Source organism: Hibiscus syriacus, unplaced genomic scaffold (assembly GCF_006381635.1).
Source record: "Hibiscus syriacus cultivar Baekdansim isolate YM2019G1 unplaced genomic scaffold, ASM638163v2 tig00110114_pilon, whole genome shotgun sequence".
NCBI classification, from domain to species: Eukaryota; Viridiplantae; Streptophyta; class Magnoliopsida; order Malvales; family Malvaceae; genus Hibiscus; species Hibiscus syriacus.
In genome coordinates, this window is record NW_024062594.1 from 4617392 (window position 1) to 4645235 (window position 27844).

General features: G+C 34.5%; 1 protein-coding gene and 1 pseudogene across 2 annotated transcripts; one reads left to right on the forward strand and one right to left on the reverse strand.

Annotated features, from left to right (window-relative positions):
- Positions 1-2833: 2833 nt before the first annotated feature.
- On the forward strand, positions 2834-3576 carry LOC120215393 (annotated as a pseudogene).
- An 8952-nt stretch (positions 3577-12528) lies between these two features.
- On the reverse strand, positions 12529-16757 carry LOC120215175 (urease-like). Of its 2 annotated transcripts, XR_005524919.1 has the most exons (7): positions 16273-16757; positions 15319-15392; positions 14978-15023; positions 14318-14457; positions 13634-13744; positions 12845-13009; positions 12529-12722 (listed from the first exon to the last, which is right to left on the reverse strand). XR_005524919.1 is itself a non-coding variant. In XM_039212911.1 (5 exons), the coding sequence occupies exons 1-4, from the start codon at positions 16321-16323 to the stop codon at positions 14404-14406; spliced, it is 225 nt and encodes a 74-aa protein (XP_039068842.1). In that variant the 5' UTR covers positions 16324-16757; the 3' UTR covers positions 13019-13744; positions 14318-14403. The 2 variants fall into 2 exon arrangements, 1 of the variants encoding a protein (XP_039068842.1); XM_039212911.1 differs by lacking the exons at positions 12529-12722; positions 12845-13009 and having other exon boundaries at positions 13019-13744.
- Between the last annotated feature and the right edge of the window lie 11087 nt (positions 16758-27844).

Here is a 27844-nt window from a genome sequence, read left to right on the forward strand (position 1 = left end):
AACAATAAAAAAATTTAAAGGACCAAAATCAAATTTACAAAAACTTGAGGACAAAAATAGCAAAATAGAAACTTAAGGGACTAAAATAACAAAAACATAAAGTTAAAGGATTAAAATATCAAAAACTAAAACTAAAGGACTAAAACTAAAATATCAAAAACTAAAATTACTAAATTTGATAATGAAAATTGAAGAAAATTGAAAAAAAAATTGAAACGAAAATTGTCATAACCATTTTTTAGGTAAAACGATTAAATATTATTTTTCAAAAAAATTATGACTTTTATTTTTAAAAAATTGGGGATTTGGAATTGATTTGGATTAAATTGGATAGAATCGCCACCGAGCTTTGGGTTAGGTAGGTCAAATACTTAAAAACGTCTTTTAAAACAATTTAAAAAAAATCATTTTTAAGACGAAAATTGGTCTACGTTTACCAAATATTCTTTTAAAACAGGTTCGGGAGTTGGTTACTTGTGGGGAAGGATTAGCACCCCCACAGCGCCCAAAATTGATATTGTGTCGCTTACACATTGTCGTAAATGGTGGAAGGTATGAATCGAATATAAAATTAAAATATGATCCAATTATCGAATATTAATTAATTTACTTTAAATTATTTAATTAGAGAAAATTCTTTAAATTGAAAAGAAATCTCGAGATTAACAATCCTCCTTCGGGAAAGCTATCTCGACTATTTCTTATCCGTAAAGAATATTCCCTCTTCGATGAAACACGAATCGAATATAAATTGAAAATTGACATTTGCATAAAATGATATGAATCACCATTTAATGAAAAAATACATTGTATTATTGGAATAAAAAATTTAATTAATAAAATAAACGAGATTTATTTCAAGTCCCAATTCATTCGAACGTCGTATCGGATTACACTACTTCGATCAAGTGATACTTTCCATGCCCATTCTACAAATACAGTTCTTGAAAATATTCGAATAATATTTAAATAAAGAAATATGATGGAAATAAATTCAAATAAAAATATGTGAAATAAAATATTTACAACAAATAAAATTAAGCATATTTATTTACATATGATACAAATGAATACATAAAATATGTACATAGATAAGGGATTAAAATAGAACAATAAAAAAATTTAAAGGACCAAAATCAAATTTACAAAAACTTGAGGACAAAAATAGCAAAATAGAAACTTAAGGGACTAAAATAACAAAAACATAAAGTTAAAGGACTAAAATATCAAAAACTAAAACTAAAGGACTAAAACGACAAAAATAGAAAATTAATGGACTAAATTTGTAAAAACAGAAACTTAAGGAACTAAAATGGTATTAACAGAAACCAAAAGGGCTAAACTTTAATTACAAAATAAACCAGGGACCAAAATCATAAATATTAAACAATACATACACTATAAATAAAAATAACCCAAAAATAATAGAGGACTAAAAAGAAATAAATAGAGACATAAATGACCGAACTATAATTAAACCAAATGCTAAAAACAGTGACTAAAATGATAGATTAACAAATGTCATAGCCAAAATCAAATATCCATAAAATATACAACACATAAAATTAGTGACTAAAATACACTAATAAAAACATATTCTGCTTAAGTATATAAATAAAAGTACCATGGCCTCAGCTTAAATAAATGCATAAAATATTTACAAGCGAACAAGGACGAAATTGAAACATTTAAAAAACAAGAGCTCGAATTAAAAGGAAATAAAGTTTTATTGATGACTAAAATATACAGTTACAAAATAGAAAGGACCTTTCGGGTAATAAACCCACGCGTGAAAATGCCCTCTAGGTCCTCCTCAAAACGACGTCGTTTTGTTTGATATATAAATCACCCTTTTAATCCCAAAATCGACCATTTTGCTTCATTTCACACAAAGGAAGAGAGAAAGTGTGTGAGAGAGTTCCAGAGAACTCTTACAAGCCAGTGAGCAAACACTGTATAGGCCGCCGTTGACCGGCGGTGACTGTCGTCCGCCAGCACCGGAGGAGGAAGAAAAATATATCACCCGAAGCGCTCCTTGGCCCTGAGTATGAATCTGGGCCTCGTTTGGCCTGGAATGGGCTGAAACGCCATGGATCTACAAAGGAACCCCTCGATTCCTTTAACGCCGACGACTCTTGGAGCTCCAGCGAACGGTTTCGAACCCTCGATATATCTCCCCTTTTTCTTCTCTCTCAGTTTTTCTTTCCTTTCTCTATTTTTTCTCTGATTTTTCTCTCTCTCGATATTTTTTTCTCCAGTTTCGAATATCATCCCCCCATCTTTTCTCTGCTCGTTTTATATTTCTCCTCTGATTGGTGATGGTTGTTTGATGGATTTGATTTCGTTTCTATATAGGGTAATAATATCATAGATTTAGGATAAGATTTGTTTGGGGATTTTCTGACTTGGATGGGATTATTGTCACTGTTTGGTGCAACGACGGCGTAAAAGGCTGTCGGCGAGGTGAGGCTCGACTTGAGCAACGACTACTGAGGGTGCGTTTGGTTCACGGAATGTAAGATTACCAGTGGGAATAAAAGATTACCAGGGAATAGGATTACTGGAATATTACATTATTGTGTTTGGTTGGTTTGGCAGGAATGTAAGATTATCGTGTTTGGTTGAAGGAATAAAAGATTACTGGAATGCATATTTTACCAAATTATCCTTGTTCTATATTTTTAACAAGTAAATTTCTAAATATTTAAATAAAAATTATTTATATAAAAATTCTATCTGTTAATAATATATTACTTGAGTATTTAAATATATCATGTATTATTTTAATTTTAATTAATATTAAATTTTACATAATTTATGGTAAAAATATATTAATGTTTTCATTGTGGTTGCGTTGAAAATGACTTTGTTGCCATGCTTGCCCTCCAGGGACCTTCAAGCTATTGACTGTTCTCCCCGCCCTTCTCATCATAGTCTGTAGCTCTCACCCTCTCCTTAATTCCCAAAGCATTTCCACATTTCCATTTCTTTTTCTTCATATATATATATAAAGATGATCTGCCATGTTCCTTTTGTGGTAGTCTTTTGATATTTGTTCTTATTCTGATACTTGGTTCCATATTTTATCACTGTCCAGAATTAGATAGATGTACTTGAATGAATGCATTAACTTACTAACGTAGTACCCAGAAAAGTTCAGATAAATTTAGTTAATATAAGCTTTTTGGATCAAATCCTTGTGTTCTAAAATGGTGATTTTATTTGCAATTGCCATAGTTGATGTGGAGAGGCATGCTAGAGATTTCATGGAGGCTGCCAAGAAGTTTTAGTTATACTTCCTTGGCTTGCAACGTGAGGATCAACCAACCAAAGCTGAAATGCTCAGAACAGTAAACCCAACAACTTTTATTGTAGATGATTGTGGTGTATGATTAAGCCACTCCAAAGAAGCCCAATTTAACTTGTTTCTTGTTCTATCAGGAGATTGCAACAGTGGAAGAAGAATTGAAAATGAAATCCGAGATCATCAAGAATCAGGAGAGACTGATCCAAGGATGGAGAAAGGATTTGAGTGACCAACTAGTTAAACATAATAATGAATTGGAGAGAGTATAGCCGAGTAGAATTAAGCATTAATGATATGCTAATCTCTTGGATTATAGTTCGTTTGAGATTGATCCAATCTAGGGTCTAGCTTCACAACCAGTTGTTATTTTTTGGTAGTGACAATTGCATTATATTTGCTGCTTGTGTAACTGAAGAAAGTAAAATTAATACAATCTCTTTATATACTAAATTTAGTCATTTGATTCATACTTACGTAACCTGATTAGTATCCGCAACAAATGTTAAAACATAGAGAATTTAATAATAATCAGAGACAGAAACAAGGAAAAACAATTTTGACATATTAAAAGCGGAGCTTGGAAACTTGTTGCAGTCTCCATCAATGACAAAAACAAGGAACCAATTGCAAAAATACATATACCATCTCCTTGTCATAAAAGGGAAAGCCCTGCATTCGCCTAAGAGCATTGGTAGTTTAACACCCCCAACCCGTATCCGACCCGGATCCGAGTCCGATGTGTCACATCAACTTTTAACCCTTTGTTCAAAATACTGAAAAAAATCTCCATTAAAGAAAACTTCATATTATTTCAAAATAAAAGTTTTCACACTTATCAGAGCATATACAATCCAAATCGTTTATATTACATGCCAACTACATCTAAAAGAATAAAATACATATCAACCATTTTTTTTCTGATCTGAACTTTGTAAGGAAGATGCTGACCTGTCTTACTCCTCTCAGCTTCTCTTTTCACGTTCCATAACCTGCGTGTGAAACACTCACACGCTAAGTCGATGACTTAGTGAGGCATAAAAATACATCTAATGAAATTCATATCCACTAATCATGCATGACTGTTTTATGCTATCAAATCATACAACTCATATACTTTTCTTTATATAACAATTACATACTTGTACACATACATGTCATCACTTATGTTTTTATTATACTCTTATACTATTATACTTAATATATCTTATTTCTTATTCATATGATCTCTTACGTTCATATTTTATATCTTATAACAAATTCTTATATCATCATACAAATCATTTATACTCATTCGCATATACATCAACATATATTCATGTATATCATGTAATAGATACAATAACCCATATCACACATATATCATGTCATGCAATTCATATCACACATCATATACATATATTACATACATTGTTTTCACAATTATCTCTTTCTTAGCCCATGTACACATGTGAGAACCATAGATATGTGAGTCTATAGAGGTTGTGCACTAATGTTGTCACCACAGCTCGTATAAATGCACCGAAGTGCCACGTAGAATTGCACCGTAGTGCCGCGTAGAAATGCACCGAAGTGCCATATAAGGTTGTCCCTAAGGACCACGTAAAAAATTCCTTAAGAATCATATACATATGCCAAGGATCAAGTATGTGTCTCAAAAGACCTCACAATGTTCCAAAAAATACATATATGTCCCGAAAGACCGTGTAGACCCTCGACTCTTGCCATGCCAACTATACCTCTAGCTCTCATGTCACATAACATGGGCATTAATATTTATGTTAGCATACATTCACATATATACATAGTCTCATAGTTCTTTCACATAGCTCATTGTCATATAAATCACATATCACATATACATATAGACACATGATTCACTTACGCGTAGAACATTTTCATATGATTCACATATCACAAAGCTTATCACATATAATTGTATTCTTTTTTATATAATTACATAGTCATATAATATTTCATATGACATATGATTTCTCTTTCATATATCTCATGTCAAGTATCATATCTTGTGATCATGTAATCATGTTACTTATAATCACATAACTTCTACTCATAAGGTTCAACATCATTAAACTTAGTTCACTTTTTCATATTATCATACATTTATATAACCTTATATGTCCTATCAATAACCTATAAACTTACTCATATACTCATAATACTCTTTAATATAATTGGCATAGCAATGCTCTATAATTGTATCATATAATGAGTTTACCTTAGTTTTCCTTTATAAAGTTTATACTACAAGTTCAAATAGTCTCATTCTATCCTATACATAGTTTCTACTTATCTTATCTCATTTCCCTTTTCACTCACATAAATCATCTATATACTAGTTTTATCTATTTATTTAGTTCAATTTCCCATGACTTCTATAATACTCTTTCATAAAGTTTTGTAATTCTTCACTTTATAACTCATAAACTATAGTTTCCTTTAAGTATATAAATCTTCCCTTAAGTATATAAATCTTCCCTATAAAACTTATGTATCATTACTTATGTTTATGCCCTCAAATTTATACTATCCTCATAGAGTCTCTTAACCTTTATCGTATAATCACTTATACCATATAATATGACTTATACTTAGTTATCTTATGTTCATATATATAGGTCAATGATTCATTAACTTGTAGCTTATTTCACATGTTCATTTCAGTCCTTATGTCTTTATCAATAACTTATTTCATGTTCTTCTATTATTACATAATAGTGTTTTACACAAATCATTTAATATATACCAAGCATATCAATATCTTTAGTCATGCATACATACAATTAATATAATACATAACTTCTAACAAACACATAATCATGTTCATGACTTCATGCATATTACTCTAGGAAATGGACTCATCACAAGTCTTATTTCCATTAAACACTACATGTTACTAGTATGCACCCACCTGGCCTCACTAGTCAATACAAATCTCTTATCTTTCCCCTTGATCGATCTTACTTGTCAATGATTTTGAAACTCGTTTAGACTCTGTATCTACATAATTATACATTTTCAAGACAATTATTAGATACCTACATCTTGTAATTCGATACTAACAACTTAAACAAACCTAATAAACCAATATTCATTTCTTCTTTTAGGGGGGAATCGGTTCCCTACTGTGGGGGTATCGATTCCCCCATGACATTCTGTAAATTCTGGTTCGTTTGAGTGGGTATCGGTTCCCCTTGAATGGGCACCGATTCCCCTAGCCCAGAAATCACATGTTGAGCTCGAAAATCACTTCATTTTCAGCTCAACACTTCATATTTCACTCCTTTTAATATTCCTAACTTTCATATACATACTTAAACTAATTAATTTTCATTCAATGCCTCTTTAACTTAAGAATTCACTCCTCCACATAGAATTCAAGAATCATACCAAATTTTTTATATGTTCTAAATCCAATTCTATCACTCCAAATCTCTTAATTTAACCATTGACAAGTCAAATTTAACTTCACAATATATTAACTCCCTCTATTTCAATAATTCACTTAAAAACTCTTCACATTTAATCCTTCATAACTCATTCATTTTGGAGTTATAATATACTTTAATCTCTAAATAATCTTTCTTATTACCCCAAGAATCAAAACTAAGTTTAAAACTCAAGAATTAACCAGTTGAAATTAAACTTACCTTTTCCATGGAGCTTACGGGAAGAGAAGAAAAAGAAGAAGGTTGAACCAAAGTCTCCAGACTTTTCTATTTTCTTTCCTCCATTTCCACGTGCCATCTCCTATATAAAGGAGAAATAAAAATCTTTCTTATGGAATTACCATTATACCCTTCAAACTTTCCAAAATTACAATTTGATCTAATACTGAATTTTTTTCTATTTAAATCCTTGAACTTTTAACTTGTTTCGAAATCAAACACATAGTTTTCAAAATTTGTAATTTAGTCACTGACCCTGATTTGGGATATTACAAATCTCCCCTCCTTTAAAGAAAATTCCTCCTGGAATTTTCACTGCATACCTTTATAATATCATGTCTTCTAATATTTTCATGTTGTTTCCCTTAATCTTTCCTGTTACCGCTAGCAAACTTACCATTTTCCCATACTTAATTCTTCATATACGTCCATATCTTTATAAGTTCATATAATGTCATTCATTATATAGACAACAACCCCAATCCTTATTCCTCAATATTATAGATAATTGATCTTTTCATCATTCTCTATGTGCTTTGCACATAAATCAAGTTTTTGCTTATTTGTTAATCCTTGTCTGTATTACTATACACACAATCTTTCATATAACCCTTACGTATTTGTAAAAAAAATCACTCATTCTCGTTCTTCTAATAATTGAAAATTGTATCATTTCAATATCAAACTTATAACTTATATCTCAATATACCTCTTGTCTTACTTGATCTTTTAAACTCCATCTTTGTCTTTTCCTATCCCTTTATTCTTTCATTCCGTCAAAATCAAAATCTTCTTATACACATATCATATCTTTTCTTTAATGTTCACATACTATTTTCTTAACATTTATACTCATCTCTGATTACCGATCTTCATTGCATCTTCATAACTTTGATAATCCGCTTTACTTATACAGAACCTCATTCTTTATCATCCCTTATACTTGTATTTTCTTCCTTAAAGCCCCTTTTTAAACATAAAAATACTTATTTCCTTGCCTACATAATATCTATATGATCAAAACCATTTCCAAATCCACATCATACTTGATTAACTTAACTTTATATTTTCTTCAAATCTTATAACTTTATTATTCATACTATTACAATTAATCAGTAATAACTTTTCCAATTTAGGGCATAAGCCCTAATCAAACTAATCATATTCATCTTCTCAGTTGAAATCCAACAAGTGCAATTTACTCACTTATCCAACACACACTTATTCATATACATTACTATTCTCTTGTCTCTTCCATTACCTTACATTTCATGATCAAAATACATAATCATGTCTCAATTCACACCATACTTAGTTAATTTACCCTGACATCATCTTCTAATCCTTTAACTTTAATACACTTACCATCACATAATTATGTTAGTCAGTACCAATTATTCCAATCTAAAGCATAAACCTTCATCGAACCATTCATATACATTCATTCCAGTCGGAATTATCTCAGCAATAGTTTACTTAACTTATCAAATCCACATTTATTCTCATACACCATGAAATTTTCATTGTTCCAACTCAACATTCTAACTTCCTTTATCTTATAAACTGATCACTGATGTACCCATTCTTAAACTCTTCTTATCAATCCTTGGCTTTAGTCAAACATACGAATCCTCACCTTCTTCATTATGTCACATTATTATGATCAAAATATACAACTGTATCCGATCCACCTCATCTTTGGTTGTCTTATCCCGACAACATCTCAAAATATTAAATTTCTATACATTTTCCATCACATAATCTGGTTAGCCAACACTAACTCTTTCATCTAAAATACAAACCCTTATCGTATCCATATTTTTGCTTAAACATAGTACTATCCTTTTGTCTTACATTCATAAACTCTATCTCCATATCTCTTATACACTTGTCACTGATGTATCTATTCTTGAATTCTTATACAAATACTCACCACATCCTTTGATCTTTTTAACATTCTTATGGTGACACTTGTTCACCATATTCTATCTTATCCACGTAATAACAAAACTATTCCATATCATGTTTCCGAATCAAAACAATGAAAACTTTCTATCATCATTCAGATATGATTTCAGCTTTCTGAAATCAACCTTTGATCTTACTAGGCACTTCCTGATATGGCCGCTCTTCATCCTGCCTGGCCAGGGCAGGTGAATAGCTATCACAATCAGGAATATCGCCTTTCACTTTACTTTGAAAAAAATCATACTTCTATTATAACTTAGCAATCTAATTCTATTAGCAAGACAACACACTCCTTACACTATCAGATCAGAAATTTTCACTCTATGTTGGCATGTACACATTTTTAAAACTCATTTGACTCCAGTTTAAGCCTAGAATCGGCTAAACCTTAGCTTTGATACCATTAAATGTAACACCCCCAACCCGTATCCGAGTCGAGGTGTCACATCAACTTTTAACCCTTTATTCAAAATAGTGAAAAAAAAATCTCCGTTAAAGAAAACTTCATATTATTTCAAAATAAAAGTTTTCATACTTATCAGAACATATACAATTCAAATAGTTTATATTACATACCAACTACATCTAAAAGAATAAAATACATATCAACCATTTCTTTTTTGATCTGAACTTTGTAAGGAATATGCTGACCTGTCTTACACCTCTCAGCTTCTCTTTTCACTTTCCATAACTTGCGTGTGAAATACTCACACGCTAAGTCGATGACTTAGTGAGGCATAAAAATACATCTAATGAAATTCATATCCACTAATCATGCATGACTGTTTTATGCTATCAAATCATACAACTCATATACTCTTCTTTATATAACAATTACATACTTGTACACATACATTTCATCACTTATGTTTTTATTATACTCTTATACTATTATACTTCCTATCTCTTATTTCTTGTTCATATGATCTCTTACGTTCATATTCTATATCTTATAACAAATTCTTATATCATCATATAAATCATTTATACTCATTCGCATATACATCAACATATATTCATGTATATCATGTAACAGATACAATAACCCATATCACATATATTATGTCATGCAATTCATATCACACATCATATACATATATTACATACATTGTTTTCACAACTATCTCTTTCTTAGCCCATGTACACATGTGAGAACCATAGATATGTGAGTCTATAGAGGTTGTGCACTAATGTTGTCACCACAGCTCGTATAAATGCACCGAAGTGCCACGTAGAATTGCACCGTAGTTCCACATAGAAATGCACCCAAGTGCCATTAAGGTTGTCCCTAAAGACCACAGAAAATTCCTTAAGAATCATATACATATGCCAAGGATCAAGTATGTGTCTCAAAAGACCTCACACATGTTCCAAAGAATACATATATATCCCGAAGGACCGCGTAGACCCTCGACTCTTGGCATGCCAACTATACCTCTAGCTCTCATGTCACATAACATGGGCATTAATATTTATGTTAGCATACATTCACATATACACATAGTCTCATAGTTCTTTCACGTAGCTCATTTTCATATAAATCACATATCACATATCACATATACATATAGACACATGATTCACTTACGCGTAGAACATTTTAATAAGATTCACATATCACAGAGCTTATCACATATAATTGTATTCTTTTTCATATAATTACATAGTCATATAATATTTCACATGACATATGATTTCTCTTTCATATATCTTATGTCAAGTATCATATCTTGTGATCATGTAATCATCTTACTTATAATCACATAACTTCTACTCATAAGGTTCAACATCATTAAACTTAGTTCACTTTTTCATATTATCATACATTTATATAACCTTATATGTACTATCAATAACCTATAAGCTTACTCATATACTCATATATACTCTTTAATATAATTGGCATAGCAATGCTCTATAATTGTATCATATAATGAGTTTACCTAAGTCTTCTTTTATAAAGTTTATACTACAAGTTCAAATAGTCTCATTTTATCCTATACATAGTTTCTACTTATCTTATCTCACTTCCCTTTTCACTCACATAAATCATCTATATACTAGTTTTATCTATTTATTTAGTTCAATTTCCCATGATTTCTATAATACTCTTTCATAAAGTTTTGTAATTCTTCACTTTATAACTCATAAACTATAGTTTCCTTTAAGTATATAAATCTTCCCTGTAAAACTTATGTATCATTACTTATGTTTATGCCCTCAAATTTATACTATCCTCATAGAGTCTCTTAACCTTTATCGTATAATCACTTATACCATATAATATGACTTATACTTAGTTATCTTATGTTCATATATATAGGTCAATGATTCATTGACTTGTAGCTTATTTCACATGTTCATTTCAGTCTTATGTCTTTATCATATAACTTATTTCATGTTCTTCTATTATTACATAATAGTGTTTTACACAAATCATTTAATATATACCAAACATATCAATATCTTTAGTCATGCATACATACAATTAATATAATACATAACTTCTAACAAACACATAATCATTTTCATGACTTCATGCATATTACTCTAGGAAATGGACTCATCACAAGTCTTATTTCCATTAAACACTACATGTTACTAGTATGCACTCACCTGGCCTCACTAGTCAAGACAAATCTCTTATCTTTCCTCTTGATCGATCTTACTTGTTAATGATTCTGAAACTCGTTTAGGCTCTGTATCTATATAATTATACATTTTCAAGACAATTATTAGATACCTACATCTTGTAATTCGATACTAACAACTTAAACGAACCTAATAAACCAATATTCATTTCTTCCTTTAGGGGGGAATCGGTTCCCTACTGTGGGGGTATCGGTTCCCCCATGACATTCTGTAAATTCTGGTTTGTTTGAGGGAGTATCGGTTCCCCTTGAATGGGTACCGATTCCCTTAGCCCAGAAATCACATGTTGAGCTCGAAAATCACTTCATTTTCAGCTCAACACTTCATATTTCACTCCCTTTAATATTCCTAACTTTCATATACATACTTAAACTAATTAATTTTCATTCAATACCTCTTTAACTTAAGAATCCACTCCTCCACATAGTATTCAAGAATCATACCAAATTTTCTATATGTTCTAAATCCAATTCTATCACTCCAAATCTCTTAATTTAATCATTGACAAGTCAAATTCAACTTCACAATATATTAACTCCCTCTATTTCAATAATTCACTTAAAAACTTTCACATTTAATCCTTCATAACTCATTCATTTTGGAGTTTCAACATACTTTAATCTCTAAATTATCTTTCTTAACACCCAAGAATCAAAACTAAGTTTAAAACTCAAGAATTAACCAGTTGAAATTAAATTTACATTTTCCATGACTTACGGGAAGAGAAGAAGAAGAAGAAGGTTGAACCAAAGTCTCCAAACTTTTCTATTTTCTTTCCTCCCTTTCCACGTGCCATCTCCTATATAAAGGAGAAATAAAAACCTTTCTTATGGAATTACCATTATACTATTCAAACTTTCCAAAAATTACCATTTAATCTAACACTGAATTTTTTTCTATTTAAATCCTTGAACTTTTAACTTATTTCGAAATCGAGCACATAATTTTCAAAATTTACAATTTAGACCCTAATTTGATGTTACAGGCAGCGAAGCTAACATCCTCGAAAATAACCCAATCTTGACCTTTGTGTTTCAGCGTCTTCAATGCTAACACATCTAGTATCTTTCCGAATTGTGAGAACACAACATGCAACGACTTCTTCAACTCTGCAATCATCACTCGAGAAAAAAAAAAGAAATCAAGGAAAAGAAAAGGATGTAAGCATTTTTTTAAGTTTGCCGTCGAGACCAGTTTGCAGTTGATTTCCTGTCTGGGATGAACCATTTACCTTTTCCAAATCTTGGACCGTCTCAAGGACGGTGGGGCCGGCAGCCATCCCAAGACTAGCAGGAGCAGCAACTTCTCCAGGGTTAATAAACCCAGTAACCTTGGCAACTTTTTTGGCGAGACTGGAAAGATCTGCACCCTCCAATTTATCAAAAATCATACCATCCTGACAGAAACAATCAAATGGCCAACCTTATTCATCTTTCAAGAGTGTTTAAATAGAAAAATCGAACATTAACCAAACCTAGACTTCAAGCAAATTATCAAAGGGCGATATTAAAGGAAGAATAGCCACACAATTGGATAGTCCAGTCTTATCAGTATGAATATTTATTGCCTTTATTCAAGATGGAAAAATGCGTTCCTGGGCAAGTTTAGTTAAATTCACTTCTCTACATTTTGAGGGAAATGATTGAATGAATCTAACAAGAGAAAATCTTCATGTGTGTGTTCAGTGAAATACTCTCAGCCTAGGATTGTCAAATGCAATAACAAGCAGCTAATGATTATATTCTGCAAGAAAATAAGTAATCAAGTAATCGGATTGACTTAGCAACTAGCATTCGAACATATACATTCATGGATTAAATCAACTTCAGTGTGAATATATATATTCAACGGTCACTAGCTCTAAATATATGGAAAAACATCGTAAATACTGAACGTACCTATGTCGACACATATACATAACCAACACCCACAACATGATCAATGAATAACCGTTAATTAACTTAATCAATGATCAAACAACAAGCTTATCAACATATGAAGGTTAAAATGCTCGCTCGACCTCAAATCTTTAAGCTGTTCCCGCTGGTATATTTAGCCGCATGCCTAATGCTTTATTTCGATCGAAATCCAAGTCAGGGTTTACCTCGATAAAGTGATAATGGCTTCCTACCTGAAAAAAATGTTAAAGGGTTAGCACAGAGATCTTTCAATTCTTCCTTGGAAAAAATTAACCGAAGTTTATTGGTTAGTTATATTGTAGGTCAATTCTCTGTACCTATGTTACTAAGACCGTGTGCAACACATGTCAGACACATTTTCGGATATGGATATGAAGATAAGATCCTCCAAATAAATGGAAAACTCTTGGAAAAAAATATGAACATGCACATACTCGTATCCAACACTCACACACGTGTCCAAGTTACATAGCTACGTACACATAGATATAGTGGTACCGAAAGCTATGCTGTTGGCACCCAACATTCTTCTTGAAATGCTCATTTTCAACATATGGATACGGAGATATGACCTCCAGGGATTCTCCAGAAAAACTTAGAAAAATCTAATCATATCAAGACCTAACACACGCTTACATCCTATTAATATAGAAAAACCTAACTATTATCCCTATCTAACACTTGCACTCAAATCCTAAGAATATAGACTGAACTGAAACTGGTGTGGAATTGATCAAACTCTAAACAAGAAAAAAATATGAATAAAAGAAGAGAGTTTGCAACACCTGAACCGGCCTATCTCCACTGTTAGTGACTCTGAGGCTTACTGCTCTCCTCCCGGAATTAAGTGTAATCGTCCCACCTTTTGGGATCACTTCATCGGGAACAGTTTTATCATCCATTTCGGGTTCCTCATTAGAAGGCACTGCATTATCAATATTTTTTTAGTTCCCACTGGATACTTCATATTCACAAGCAGGACCAGTTCCAAGTTCTAACTAATCTGCATAATATACTAAATCTGCATTGTTGATTTTGACAGAAAAAAAGAGTTCACAATATGAGCCAAGAAAAATCTGGAACAATGGCTCTTCAGGCGTGTATTGCTCCAATTCTTTATTTTTCTTAATGTGTCCATAACAACACTCATGTCCAACACATAAATGAGGATATGACCTCCAAATACATGAAAATTTTCAGGAAAAGTCTAACCATATCCGTGTCGAATATATACCCTTATCCTGCACTGACATGAAATGATTAGTTTTTTTAAAGTCTTTACAAGTATTTGAAGGATCCTTAGAGGTCAGATCTCCACAACAATGTTTGGGACCTGATTACTTCCACAAAAATGAAGATTAAAAAACATAACACTTAGGATATAAAACATGAGAATTGCAAAAGGAAAAATCAATTCCATTTATGATTATTTAAAGCATAGTTACCTGAACAGAATCCAATAAATATGGCACCGATGAAAGAACCTGCCTCCTGTTTATACATCAATTGAAATTACTATTCGTTTCTACAACATAATATATATATATATCATGTGCTCAAAGCAAAACATTGTCGATGCTTATATTACTCAGATATCGAAGCGAGTGTTGGATTCGGGTATGTGTCCCACACATGTATATTTAAGTCTTTCTAGTTTTTTCCATGTATTTGAAATGTCATTTTTAGGATTGCATCTCCATATCCATGTCTCAGAATGTATCAGATATAAGTATTGGACACCAATAGTTCAAGAGAAATGAAGAATCCAAGCAAACTGGTTGCATACCTGCCCAAAAGTTGTTTGCCAACGTCCATCAATTCGGTCACACTCTTGTCACCATCACGAACAAACTCGAGAATCTATGGTGGAAAAAACATATCAAAAGGGATGTGAACTTGGGATTTTCCTTAAACTTCTTTAAGAAAAAATCAAAAAGGGAAAACTGGTACACGGCAAATTACAGGCATGTGATTGACTTAGCTCTGAAAACCAATAACTCTATTTATGAACAATTTCGAATAAAATCCTAAATTATCTACTCCGCTTTACGAAGATGTATGGCTTTGACTCTTCATTTTTTCTTGAAGTATATGTATTTGGGAAATATATCAGACACTTATCTGGATGTGTATAGAATATGATCCTCCAAAGATCCTCAAAATACAAGAAAATATTAGAACAAATTGAACGTACACATGTCGCAAAAAAATCATAACTTGACACTCACATCTGTGTTTAAATAACATAGCTACTAAGAAACAATGAAATTGGATATCCTGAAGCATGAGAATACCAATTGCATAAAAACACAAATAATTAAAAAAATACACAAATAGACTCGTTCATGGAAATAGCTCAACAGAATCGGGCAATAAATCATCAGGTTGGAAAAACTCGCATAATCAGCATACAATATCCACAAATTTCAATCATTCCTAGTATATCTAGACTCTTCAGTTTTCCTGAAGAACTTGTGTCCGACATCTATTCAAACACATACCCGAACATGAGTATGAGGGCATGATTTTTCATATATAAGAAAACACTTGGAAACAATTGGTTTGAACATACCCTTATCAAAAATATACTAATACCTGTATCCAACACCCATCCCAAGTTCGGATAACAAATTAGGAATCAGATATATACCAGTATCCAACACTTATCCCAAGTCTGGATAACAAATTGAGATTGCCATATATATACATTATACACAAAATCGCAGAGTATAGGAATCACCTGAGTGGCAATGAGAGCAACGGCTTCAGTATAACTTGTGCCTAAGCCCATTAGCTAGGCGCTTTTGGGAAAGGAACCCTGCATTATAAGCTTAAAAAGTGAATAGAAGAGGAATCCTATGGAAGTGAGCGTTGGGGAAATCAATGGAGAGATGGAAAAAGACTTTGTCCATTTGCTTTGAAGCCTCACACCAAGAAGCCCAGAAGTGAAGGATAAGCGGTACACCACTCTGGGTTCTTTCATAATCAAGAAATATGTTAAAAATAAAAACTGAAATATGAATGCCAGAAGCAAATATCTAAGCTAAATCGAAGAAGAAGAAAATTTCAGCAGAACGAAGGGGAGGGGGAGAAGGCTATTTTAGACAACGGGGACGGAATGAGTAAAAATCTAAGGGAGAGGAGGTATAAACATTCCCGGGAATGCAGTAAAAAAATCCCTGTTGGTATTAATTTTTTCCTAGCACTTGATAATATAGTCTATCCAAATATGAGTATATTCATCTGAGAAAACAACATTCCTCCCAGGAAATAAATATACCGTGAACTAAACGGGACCTGATGGTCAGCTAGGGTTCCCATAATCCAGACGCAATTAGGACCGTTGGATCTAGATAGATCCAACGGCTAAGCAAACGATGACTGCTGAGTTAATGTAAAACCCTAATTAGGTTTGAGTTACTGGAGCTAAGCCGGTTCGAGTCCCGGGTTTCGAGTTGCAGTGGGCTGTCGGGTCTTTGTTGGGTTGTAATCTGTTTTGGGGCTGCTGGGTAGGTTAGTTGGATTGGGTCAACTTCTGTTGGGCTAATGAACTGGGTTGTAATTGGGCTTTGGGTCTTCTGGTGAGCTTAATAGCCTGCAACAAAATGTAAATATTTGTATTAATATAATAATAATAATAAATTAAAAATAAAAATAAATAAAAAATGTTTGGACAAAAACGAGTGTCTTTAACCTTTCTTTTTGTTCTGTCCGAGAAGTGTTAACATTTCTTTTTATGTTTCCAGAATTCTCATGGATAATTAAAGCTGCTATTTTCTGTTCATGTAATGTATTTTTGTTATCGAGATGGAATAACTTCTATATGTAGATTTAAATAATTACTTTAAATAACACAATTTTTAAATGAAAATTTCTATATGTAATGTATTTTTGTTATCGAGATGGAATAACTTCTAGGTTAATAGAATATTATTACCACAAATAAAAAGAAATAAAAACAAAATATAATATTCCAAGAAAAATGAATAACCTGAAGACAATCAACCAGAACAAGCAAGCAATGATGGCACGGCACGGATGTAGCCATCGGTGTTTGTATCGCAAGTTACGCAATAGGTCATAGGCAATTAGGCAAAGGGGCCCAAAAAGTTCTTGCATATTCAAAACCATACTCTTAAGCTTTGGGTGACCTTTTAATGTGTTTTTCAGACCATACTGATAAAATTATTATAATGGTTGCACAAATAGTCATTTTATCTTTTATTTTTTTTGGAGTATTTTAATTTTTTATTAAAAAAAATTTGTTAGATGAAAATCGTTAATTAACTAGTAATCAATTCATGTCGTTTTCATACGTATTCAGTTATTGATGTGACATATACCACATCATAAAAATGATGATATAATATGTGTTACATCATCGAAATGATGATAATATGTCATGTCACCTAAAATAATGATGTGACATATGACACATCATCTAAATTGATGATGTAATTTGTGTCACATCAATATTAGAACACACATAAAAATATCAATTAGCAATATGAGTTGAATCATCAATCAATTAACGATTTTTAATCCAACAACGTATATTTTAACCATAAATTAAAATATTAAATGTTAAATTATTCCAAAAAGGTAAAAGATAAAATGACTATTTTACAATCATTAGGTAACTTTATTATTATGTTTTTCTAAATCATAAAAGTAATTTATCAAAATAAAAATAAAATAATTATGTAATCTATATATATTTTTAAAATTATTAAAGTATATAAACTAATTATTTAAAAATAAAAAAGTATAAAGAGTTAAAAGTTTAACAAAATAATTCAAATAATTATTAATACATACAAACAAAATTATAAACCAAACGTTTTTTTTCAATATATATATATATATATACACATAAATTAATTAACTTGATCCTAGAGGAAAATCATCACATAACTTAACGGTCGGTGTCATCTTGCTCATATGTTATTTAATAAAATCTTGTTTATCGAGGAATGGATAGATATAAAATAAAACGTGCAAATAAAGGTTAATATTAATTTAACACTGTCGCAACCGTCTTTCGGTTGGGACCCGGGATTGGGCTTCGACTTAGGGAAATGGATTGGAGTCGCCACCGATCATTTATTTAAAAATAAATGGGTTGATCGGATACCCTTTTTCTTACCTGATCTGCGTCTTACAAGAGATGTGTCGGATTCGGGAGTCGGTTACAGTCAAGGAAGGGCTAGCACCCTTGAACTGCCCTTTCGGTACTGTGTAATTTCCAGTTGTCTTTAATTAAGAAAATTGACAGTTAAATTAAAAGGTAAAATATTGATCCAAATTGCTTACCACTGATTGTTTGAAGTTCTCTCAAAAAGCCAAAGAAAGGGTTAGGTAATGGAAGTAATAAAATGGAAAAATAAGGCGAACAAACGAAATAATATATAAAAAAACAATGTATACAGAAAAAAAAAGAATGAAATATGACTAAATATAAAATAAAATATGCAAAGAAAAAAAACGAAAATACAAATAAAAAAAAGAAGAAAATATAATAAAATATAAATGGATAAAAAAAATACACATAATAAAATAAAATATAAAGCAATGAAAATGAAAAAAAAAAAAGAAAAAAAAATATGCGTAATATACATGTAATAAAAATAACAATTATAATAGTAAAAATAGTAGTGAAATAATAATGATGAAAATAATAAATAAAATATATATATATATATGTAGAATATAAAAAATACATAAAAGATATATAGAAATAAAGAGTAAAAAATGAGTAATACATATACGTATATAATAATAAAAAATATAATATAATAGCATAAATAAATAAATAATAATAATAGTAAAAAGTAAAAGGGGAAATAAATAAAATAAAAATGGAATAAATAATTAATGAATGAAACAAGAAATATATATATATTAAAGTATTAAAAAGGAAAAATATCAATAATAGGTAAAATGAATATATATATATATGTATATACATATGTAAATACAAAAAAAAAATAAAATGTTAATAGAAATATAATTATAAGATAAAATGAGTAAGATTGGTAAATAATAAAAAATACATATATAACGTATAAAATTATAAGATGTAGTAGCTAGATAAAAAAAAAGTTAATTAAAATAATATATATGTATTAACACTAAGTATATAGATGAAATATATAGAAAATACGTATATATATATATATAATTACATGATATGGAATAAATGAAAAAAAGGCTAGTATAAGTATTAAATTGAATCAAAAACAAGTTAAGTGGCTAAAGTGAAAGAAAATCAGAATTAGAGACCAATTCAAAAGCAAATTCGGGGTCAAAATAACTCTTTAAAAGCTGCGAGGGACCAAAAGGGTAGTTTACCCTAATTTATTGCAAAACGCGGATCTGATATAAACGGATCAAATGTTTTTTTAATTTCATTTTCTCTTCTTCTCTCGCCCGAGAGCAACCCCATCTCTTCTTTTCTCTGCCTTGTTCTTCAGGAATGAAGAACACAGGCGACATTTTCCAGAAACCAACCGTTGGCCTCCTCGCGCCGCCTCGCCGCCGCCGTTCATCGGCGGCAAAACCCGTTTTTTTTCTGTTTTCCAAAGCTTTTTAAATCTAGTTTTCAAAAACCAAAATATTTTTTACAAAAAACGAGCCTCGGGGGCTAGATCTACAAAAGAAGATCCCGACCAAGCCCCTCCGTTCATCGGCTAAAATGCTCTTTTTGGGTTTCTTTCGAACCAAAGCTTAACGGAGACATAAGACAAGGAAGAAAAACACGCAAAAGGTATGAACTTTTTACCTTTCCTTTCGAAATATTTGCACAAAACCTTCGAAAGAAATTCTGAATGCTTGGTGGTGACTTGCTGGTAATTTTGCTTATAACTTTGCTTGTATTCAGTATCAAAAAAAATCCCCCCAATACTGTTGATTACATGCCTATTTATACAAAAATGCATGCCTATTTTTTGGTCTAGCTTGAGTCCTAATCAAACTCAACTACTCTTATTTGTTTGACATCCACGATCGTTGCTTGTGGCCGAGAGAACCGGGCTATGTTGAGCAGTTGGTGTCCTACACATTCACGTAAGTTGGAGGCCGAGAAAAGTGGGTTCATTGCGTGACAAGCGGCGTGCCAAGTGGGGACTGTGGCGCTTGTGGAGAGACGAGTGAGGGAGAGCTGGATGCACCATGCGGCGCTGATGGAGTGAAGGCTTGCTAGGGTTTCTGGAAATCCTACGCGTTGGGCGCGTGACTTGGGTTTGGCATGTTGAACCACATGTGGATTTGTGGGCACCAATTGGGCCTGTAACCTGTAAATCAAGTGTAATTATAAAAATAATATGATATGTATACACATAAACCATATATTATAAATAATAACACAAATGCAAATGTAAATGCCATAGAGAAAAAATATGTGTCGACAGCTGCCCCTCTTTGCCCATAGTCGTGTAACGGGTGTAGGACAAAGATTAAAAGACACATTTCTTGTCTAACATGAATATATCAAACACCATCCATAAAGGGGTCTGTCCCCATCGAATATCCTCTGTTGTAGAGTTGAAATCCGATGCTAAGACTGATTTATCATTTTGAATTGAATCCTGAAGTGACTCCCTCGTCGTGAGGTTGAGTCGAAACCGAAAGATTCTGATCACGAAATTCTTCGTTGTGAAGTTGAAATCGAACTCAAAGCTTTTGACAAGTGGCCTCTGAATCGTCTTTTTGCTCAAGATACTTCGTCGTGAAGGTGAAACTTGACCTGAAGACTTTGGTGTCGTGGTGTCACTGATGACTCTCTCGTCGTGAAGTTGAGTCAATCCGTTTGTGGAGTTGGAATTGTATATGGCTCCTCCGTCATGAATTTGAGCCTGAGAATTGGAAGTCCTTCGTCGTGAAGTTGAAATCCAAGTATTGTTCAGAGTCCAATATCCTTCGTTGTGAAGTTGAAATTGGCTCTGAATTTGAGAAATGTTTGTTGACAACCAGCGGTCCCTTCGTCGTGAAGTTGAACTTGCGTTGTCTGGAGTCCAATATCCTTCGTTGTGAAGTTGAAATTGGCTCTGAATTTGAGAAATGTTTGTTGACAACCAGCGGTCCCTTCGTCGTGAAGTTGAACTTGCGTTGTCTGGAGTCCAATATCCTTCGTTGTGAAGTTGAAATTGGCTCTGAATTTGAGAAATGTTTGTTGACAACCAGCGGTCCCTTCGTCGTGAAGTTGAACTTGCGTTGTCTGTAGTCCAATATCCTTCGTTGTGAAGTTGAAATTGGCTCTGAATTTGAGAAATGTTTGTTGACAACCAGCGGTCCCTTCGTCGTGAAGTTGAACTTGCGTTGTCTGGAGTCCAATATCCTTCGTTGTGAAGTTGAAATTGGCTCTGGGTAAAACCTGCAAAGATATGCATATATGTGATGTTATGGATGTCATGCTCTTAGGTATGCCTAAAATGCATATTCTGGGCTCTGGAGAGTAATCTCGATCTCCGGTGGCCTGTCGTTGTTAACTCTTGAGCTTGAAGTTCCGATCTCTGATCTTGAATTCTTCAAATGTTTGATGATTTTTTTTTTTTGAAGATGCTCCTCAACCATCTCAAGCATGTGCATGAGCCTTGATCGGCTTCTGGATACCTGTACTTTTCAATGAATCTTTGTACAGTAATATGCGATTATCTTTCATAAAAATAAATAAACCATTAGGTTTAAATCTAATTCAAGATGCTCAAAAGGAATTGGAGGAAAGATGGTCTTTATTCATAAGGGAGGAGAAGAACAAATAATACATGGCAAACATTCTAGAAAATGAATACACAATGATGTGTAAATGAATGTCTTAGATCTCGATAACGTGGGCACTTCTGAGTTGAAAAGCCGTTTGGTGACTTTGAATGCAACCTTTGCCAAAGGATCTTTGAAAATGCGACAACGTTTGGGAGGGTGCAACATTTCTCCGATTTGTTGAGTTCGTAGAAGATTCATGTGTCGGGATGTTTCCACCGTTGATATCCAAATCGCCCTTTCCGGGTTTTCAACTTGGACCCATCCTTAGTTGCAAGACGCCCTTTTGCGGATTTTCATCTTGAACCCACCTTATTTCCTCTTCTTTTTTCCTCTTTTTTCTTTTTTCAATTTAGGGTGCCCTTTCGGGTTTTCACCCTAAACGTTCTTTTTTTTTTTTTCAACTTAGGACGCCCTCTCGGGTTTTCATCCTAAGCGAAGTATTTCTTGACTACGTCCGAGTTAATGGGATGTGGCAGCTCGGGTCCGTCCATTTCAGCCAGGATAAGGGCTCCTCCGGAGAAAGCCTTCTTCACGACATAAGGTCCTTCCCAATTTGGCGTCCATTTTCCTCGGAAATCTTTCTGGACTGACCAAATTCTTTTTAGCACTAGATCCCCTTCACGGAATATTCTCGGGCGCACTTTTTTGTCGTGTGCTCGGATCATTCGTTTCTGATAGATTTGACCATGATGAATGGCTTTCAGTCTTTTTTCATCTATCAGATTAAGCTGATCATATCTGGATTGTGCCCACTCTGCATCATCCAGTTTGACTTCTGACAAGACCCTGAGAGACGGAATCTCGACTTCAATGGGTAGCACTGCTTCCATTCCATAGGCTAGTGAAAATGGAGTTGCCCCAGTTGAAGTTCGTACCGAGGTTCGATAAGCGAACAAAGCAAAAGGCAACTTCTCATGCCAGTCTTTGTAAGTTTCCGTTGTTTTTTCCACTATCTTCTTAATATTTTTGTTTGATGCTTCTACTGCTCCGTTCATCTTTGGTCTGTAAGCAGTGGAATTGTGATGTTTTATGTTGAACTGTTCGCAAGCAGCACTCATCATCTTGTTGTTCAAGTTTGTTGCGTTATCGGTGATAATCCTTTCAGGTAGACCATACCGACATATAATTTCTTTCTTCAAAAACTTGCAAATAGTGGATTGGGTGACACTGGCGTATGACGCAGCCTCTACCCATTTCGTGAAATAGTCAATTGCTACGAGAATGAAACGGTGACCATTCGAAGCTTTCGGATGGATTTGCCCGATAACGTCCATGCCCCACACAGAGAAAGGCCATGGTGACGTCATTACATGAAGCGGATGGGGTGGAACATTTATCTTGTCTCCATAAATCTGACATTTATGACATCTCCTAGCATAGTTGATGCAATCACTTTCCAGTGTGGACCAAAAATATCCGCATCTCATTATTTGTCTTGACATCATATGCCCATTTGCATGTGCTCCACAAACCCCATCATGTACTTCTTCCACTATCATTTTTGCCTCTTCAGCATCGACGCACCTTAACAGAACTTGGTTATGGCTTTTCTTGTATAAAACCTCTCTGTCAAGGACATATCCAGCTGCCAACCTTCTAAGGGTTCTCTTCTCGATTTCAGTGGCTTTTTCTGGATAACTCCGATGCTTGATATACTGCAGAATGTCGTAGTACCAAGGCTTAGTATCTTTCACTTCTTCGATTTGGTAACAATGAGCTGGATACTCATACGACTGCATGTTAATTGGCATCATTTCAGACTCCCCGCCAGCCTTGAATGTGGCTGCCAAGGTAGCTAAAGCGTCAGCCATTTGATTTTCTTCTCTAGGCACGTAGTGGAAGGTGACTTCGTCGAACTCTTCGAGCAGATCCAACACTAGTTTTCGGTACTCTAACAGCTTTATATCCTTGGTTTCCCACTCTCCTCGGAGTTGATAGATTACTAAGGCCGAGTCTCCATACACCCGCAAAGTCTTTATATTTTGCCCCAGTGCAGCCCGAATTCCCAAGACACAGGCTTCATATTCTGCCATGTTATTGGTACAATCAAAGTTCAGTCTGCTGGTAAATGGGTAGTGACTCCCTTCTGGGGAGACTAGAATTGCCCCGATGCCATGTCCTAGTGCATTTGATGCCCCATCGAAGTGCATTTTCCAGGAACCGTCTGTTGAAACGCTTGCTTCCTCTAAAGATATGGCCATTAAGTCCTCGTCTGGGAAATCAAAGTCCAGGCTCATAGCTCTCATCAGTTCTGCTTGCCAAAAAATCGGATATGGCGCTGCCTTTTACCGCTTTTTGGCTCACGTATTCGATGTCAAATTCAGACAAAAGAATCTGCCATCGGGCTAACCTTCCGGATAGAGCAGGTACACCCATCATGTATTTTAGTGGGTCTAACTTGGAAATCAGCCAAGTGGTGTGATACAACATGTATTGTCGAAGTCTTTTTGTAGCCCATATCAGGGCACAACAAACCTTCTCAATAGGAGGATATCGGACCTCGCAATCAGTGAACTTTTTGCTTAAGTAGTAGATGACTCTTTCCTTCTTCCCAGACTCGTCGTGTTGACCCAGAACACACCCCATGGAGTTCTCGAATATGGAGAGATACAAAAACAGAGGTTTTCCTGGGATAGGGGACATCAGGACAGGAGTGTGAGACAAGTATTCTTTTACCTTCTCAAATGCAATCTGACAGTTTTTATCCCATGCTCCAGGGCTATTCTTTCGGAGGAGACGAAAGATGGGGTCAATTTGTCGGTTAACTGAGAGATAAATCGAGCTATGTAGTTAGTCTGCCCAGAAAACCTCGGACTTCTTTTTGGGTTCGTGGTGGAGGTAGATTCTGGATAGCCTTAACCTTATCAGGATCGACCTGTATGCCTCTCCTGCTGACTATAAAGCCTAATAGTTTTCCAGATGTTACCCCGAAGGTACATTTGCTAGGGTTTAGTCTCAGTTGGAACTTTCTCAATCTCTGGAAGAGCTTCTTCAGATTCTTGACATGTTCATTCTCGGTTTGTGCCTTAACAATCATGTCGTCAACATAAACTTCGATCTCTTTGTGCATCATGTCGTGGAATAGGGTCACCATAGCTCTCTGATATGTTGCCCCAGCATTCTTTAATCCGAAAGGCATCACTTTGTAACAGAAAGTTCCCCACATTGTGACGAAAGTGGTCTTCTCCATGTCTTCGGGATTCATCTTGATCTGGTTGTACCCCGAGAATCCATCCATGAATGAAAAGTAGGCGTTCCCGGCCGTATTGTCCACCAGAGTGTCTATGTGTGGCAGAGGAAAGTTGTCCTTGGGACTGGCCTTATTAAGGTCCCGGTAATCGACACACATGCGCACTTTCCCGTCCTTCTTCGGCACAGGCACTATGTTGGCCACCCACTCAGGGTATTTGGCCACTTGGAGAAAACCGGCATCAAATTGCTTCTTGAATTCTTCCTTGATCTTAAGGAGCATTTCTGGTCGCATTCTTCTCAGTTTTTGCTGCACTGGTTTGAATTCTGGTTTGATTGGCAGTTTGTGAACTACCATATCTGTGTCTAGTCCCGGCATGTCTTGATACGACCAAGCAAACACATCTTCGTACTCCTGAAGTAAGGCTATCAGGTTTTTCTTGCTTCAGTCGAAAGAGTTGTGCCGATTTAACCTCCTTTCGATCTTCCTCAGTGCCCAAATTTAAGATTTCGATCGCCTCTCATGCGGCAGTATTTGCTTTTCTTCTTTTTCTATCATTCTCAACAATTCGGTAGGTAAGTTGTACTCTTCATTATCGCATCCTTCAAATTCCCCAAGACAAATGGTTGATTCAAAATCCACCTCCGGATCAGGGTCATTAGTGCCCACATTATCGTTATCTGGGAACCTGAAAGGAGGAAGATGTGTATGTGTGAGAGGATAATATCCCACACGGAATGGTCAAGAACTAACTTTGAGAGTAACTGGAAATGAAATACTGAAGGAGATAGATAATGAATAAAAGAAACTTTGTTGCCATGGAAAAGAAAAATGCATCCTTTATTAAACTTAAACAAAACATTATTCACCCTTACAAAGATCACCTATTGCCCGGGTATAGGCAAATAGGGATAGTTCGAATATTACTCTGAAAGATTCTTGTAAACCACAGGTAGTTCTTCCACCGACCAACTGCTAGGTACGAATCCATGCGGCAGAGGGCATATCCTGGATCTATCTTCGTTGTCAACATCTTCTGTGGTCACGGCATTAACGTTCAGATCTTCCAGAGCCGTTTGTAACTCGGACATGGTGGTCTCAAACACATAACCACCTGACTTGAATGTTCTGAAGAGCGGCGGGAATGTCATAGGCTTCCATTGGAGTTCGTTTCCAGTCAATCTGGCTAACCTTCTCTCCCGGTTCTTTTGAATTTCCTTTCTCTTTTCATGATAACCGGGCTGAAAACCGAGCCCAAATTGGTCTAATTTTGGGATAGGACAGACAGGGTTGATCATTCCTTGCAAATTTCCCAAAACCTCTCCCGGTTCTTGCGCCTCGGCCTAGGGTTTGCTTGATCTCCATCCTTGTGCATTTGGAGAGTCGAGGTCTTGGGATTCTTTTTCCTTCTGCCACGAATGTGGCATTCACAAACTCCAAGGAGCGGAACTAACATTCTACCGCTTCCTCGTCTACTTCGATGTATGGAGCCTCCGTGGTCACGCTTGCCACGATATCTTCCTCAGCGTTGATAATTACCAAGGCCCCGTCAATGACAAATTTAACTTTCTGGTGCAACGTGGAGGGTACCGCACCTGCTTGATGAATCCACGGCCTTCCCAAAAGACAGCTATAGGACGGCATGATATCCATCACAAGGAACTCAACATCATAGGTGGCTGGTCCGATGGTCAATGGTACCTCAATCTTTCCGATTACCTCTCTTTTGGTCCCATCAAATGCTCGGACCACATTCTGACAAGCTCTCATATGAGAGGTATCTATTGGTAGCCTCTTCAATGTAATCAAAGGCATCACGTTCAAGGCTGAACCATTATCGATTAAGACACTTGGTAAAGCGTGCCCCTTACAGTAGGTAGTAATGTGTAACGCCTTCGTTCGGCCTCTTCCTGATGGAATCATCATCTGAAAACGAGATGAGATTATCAGCTTGAATATTGTTTACCAGTCGATCCATCTTGCTGACTGGTATGTCTTGTGGCACGAACGTTTGATTAAGGACATTCAACAACGCTTCTCGGTGTGCTTCCGAGCTTAAAAATAGTGCTAGCATTGAAGTATGTGTAGGTAAGTTGTGGAGCTGTTCTACAATGTTGTACTCGCTGTGCTTCAAGATCTTGAGGAACTCTTTAGCTTCTTCCTCCTTTATAGGTTCATTGACAACTAGCACATCTTCCTTGAACGGTTCCAGTGGTCTTTGCCCCACTTTACTATTACCTCCTCCGGAAGTACTCACCTGACATTCGTACTTCCATGGCACTTGCCGATTGTCATTATATTGAAAAGGCCGCGGTGCGGAGATTACCACCTTGGCTGGTGTTGTCACTGTCATACTTGCCTT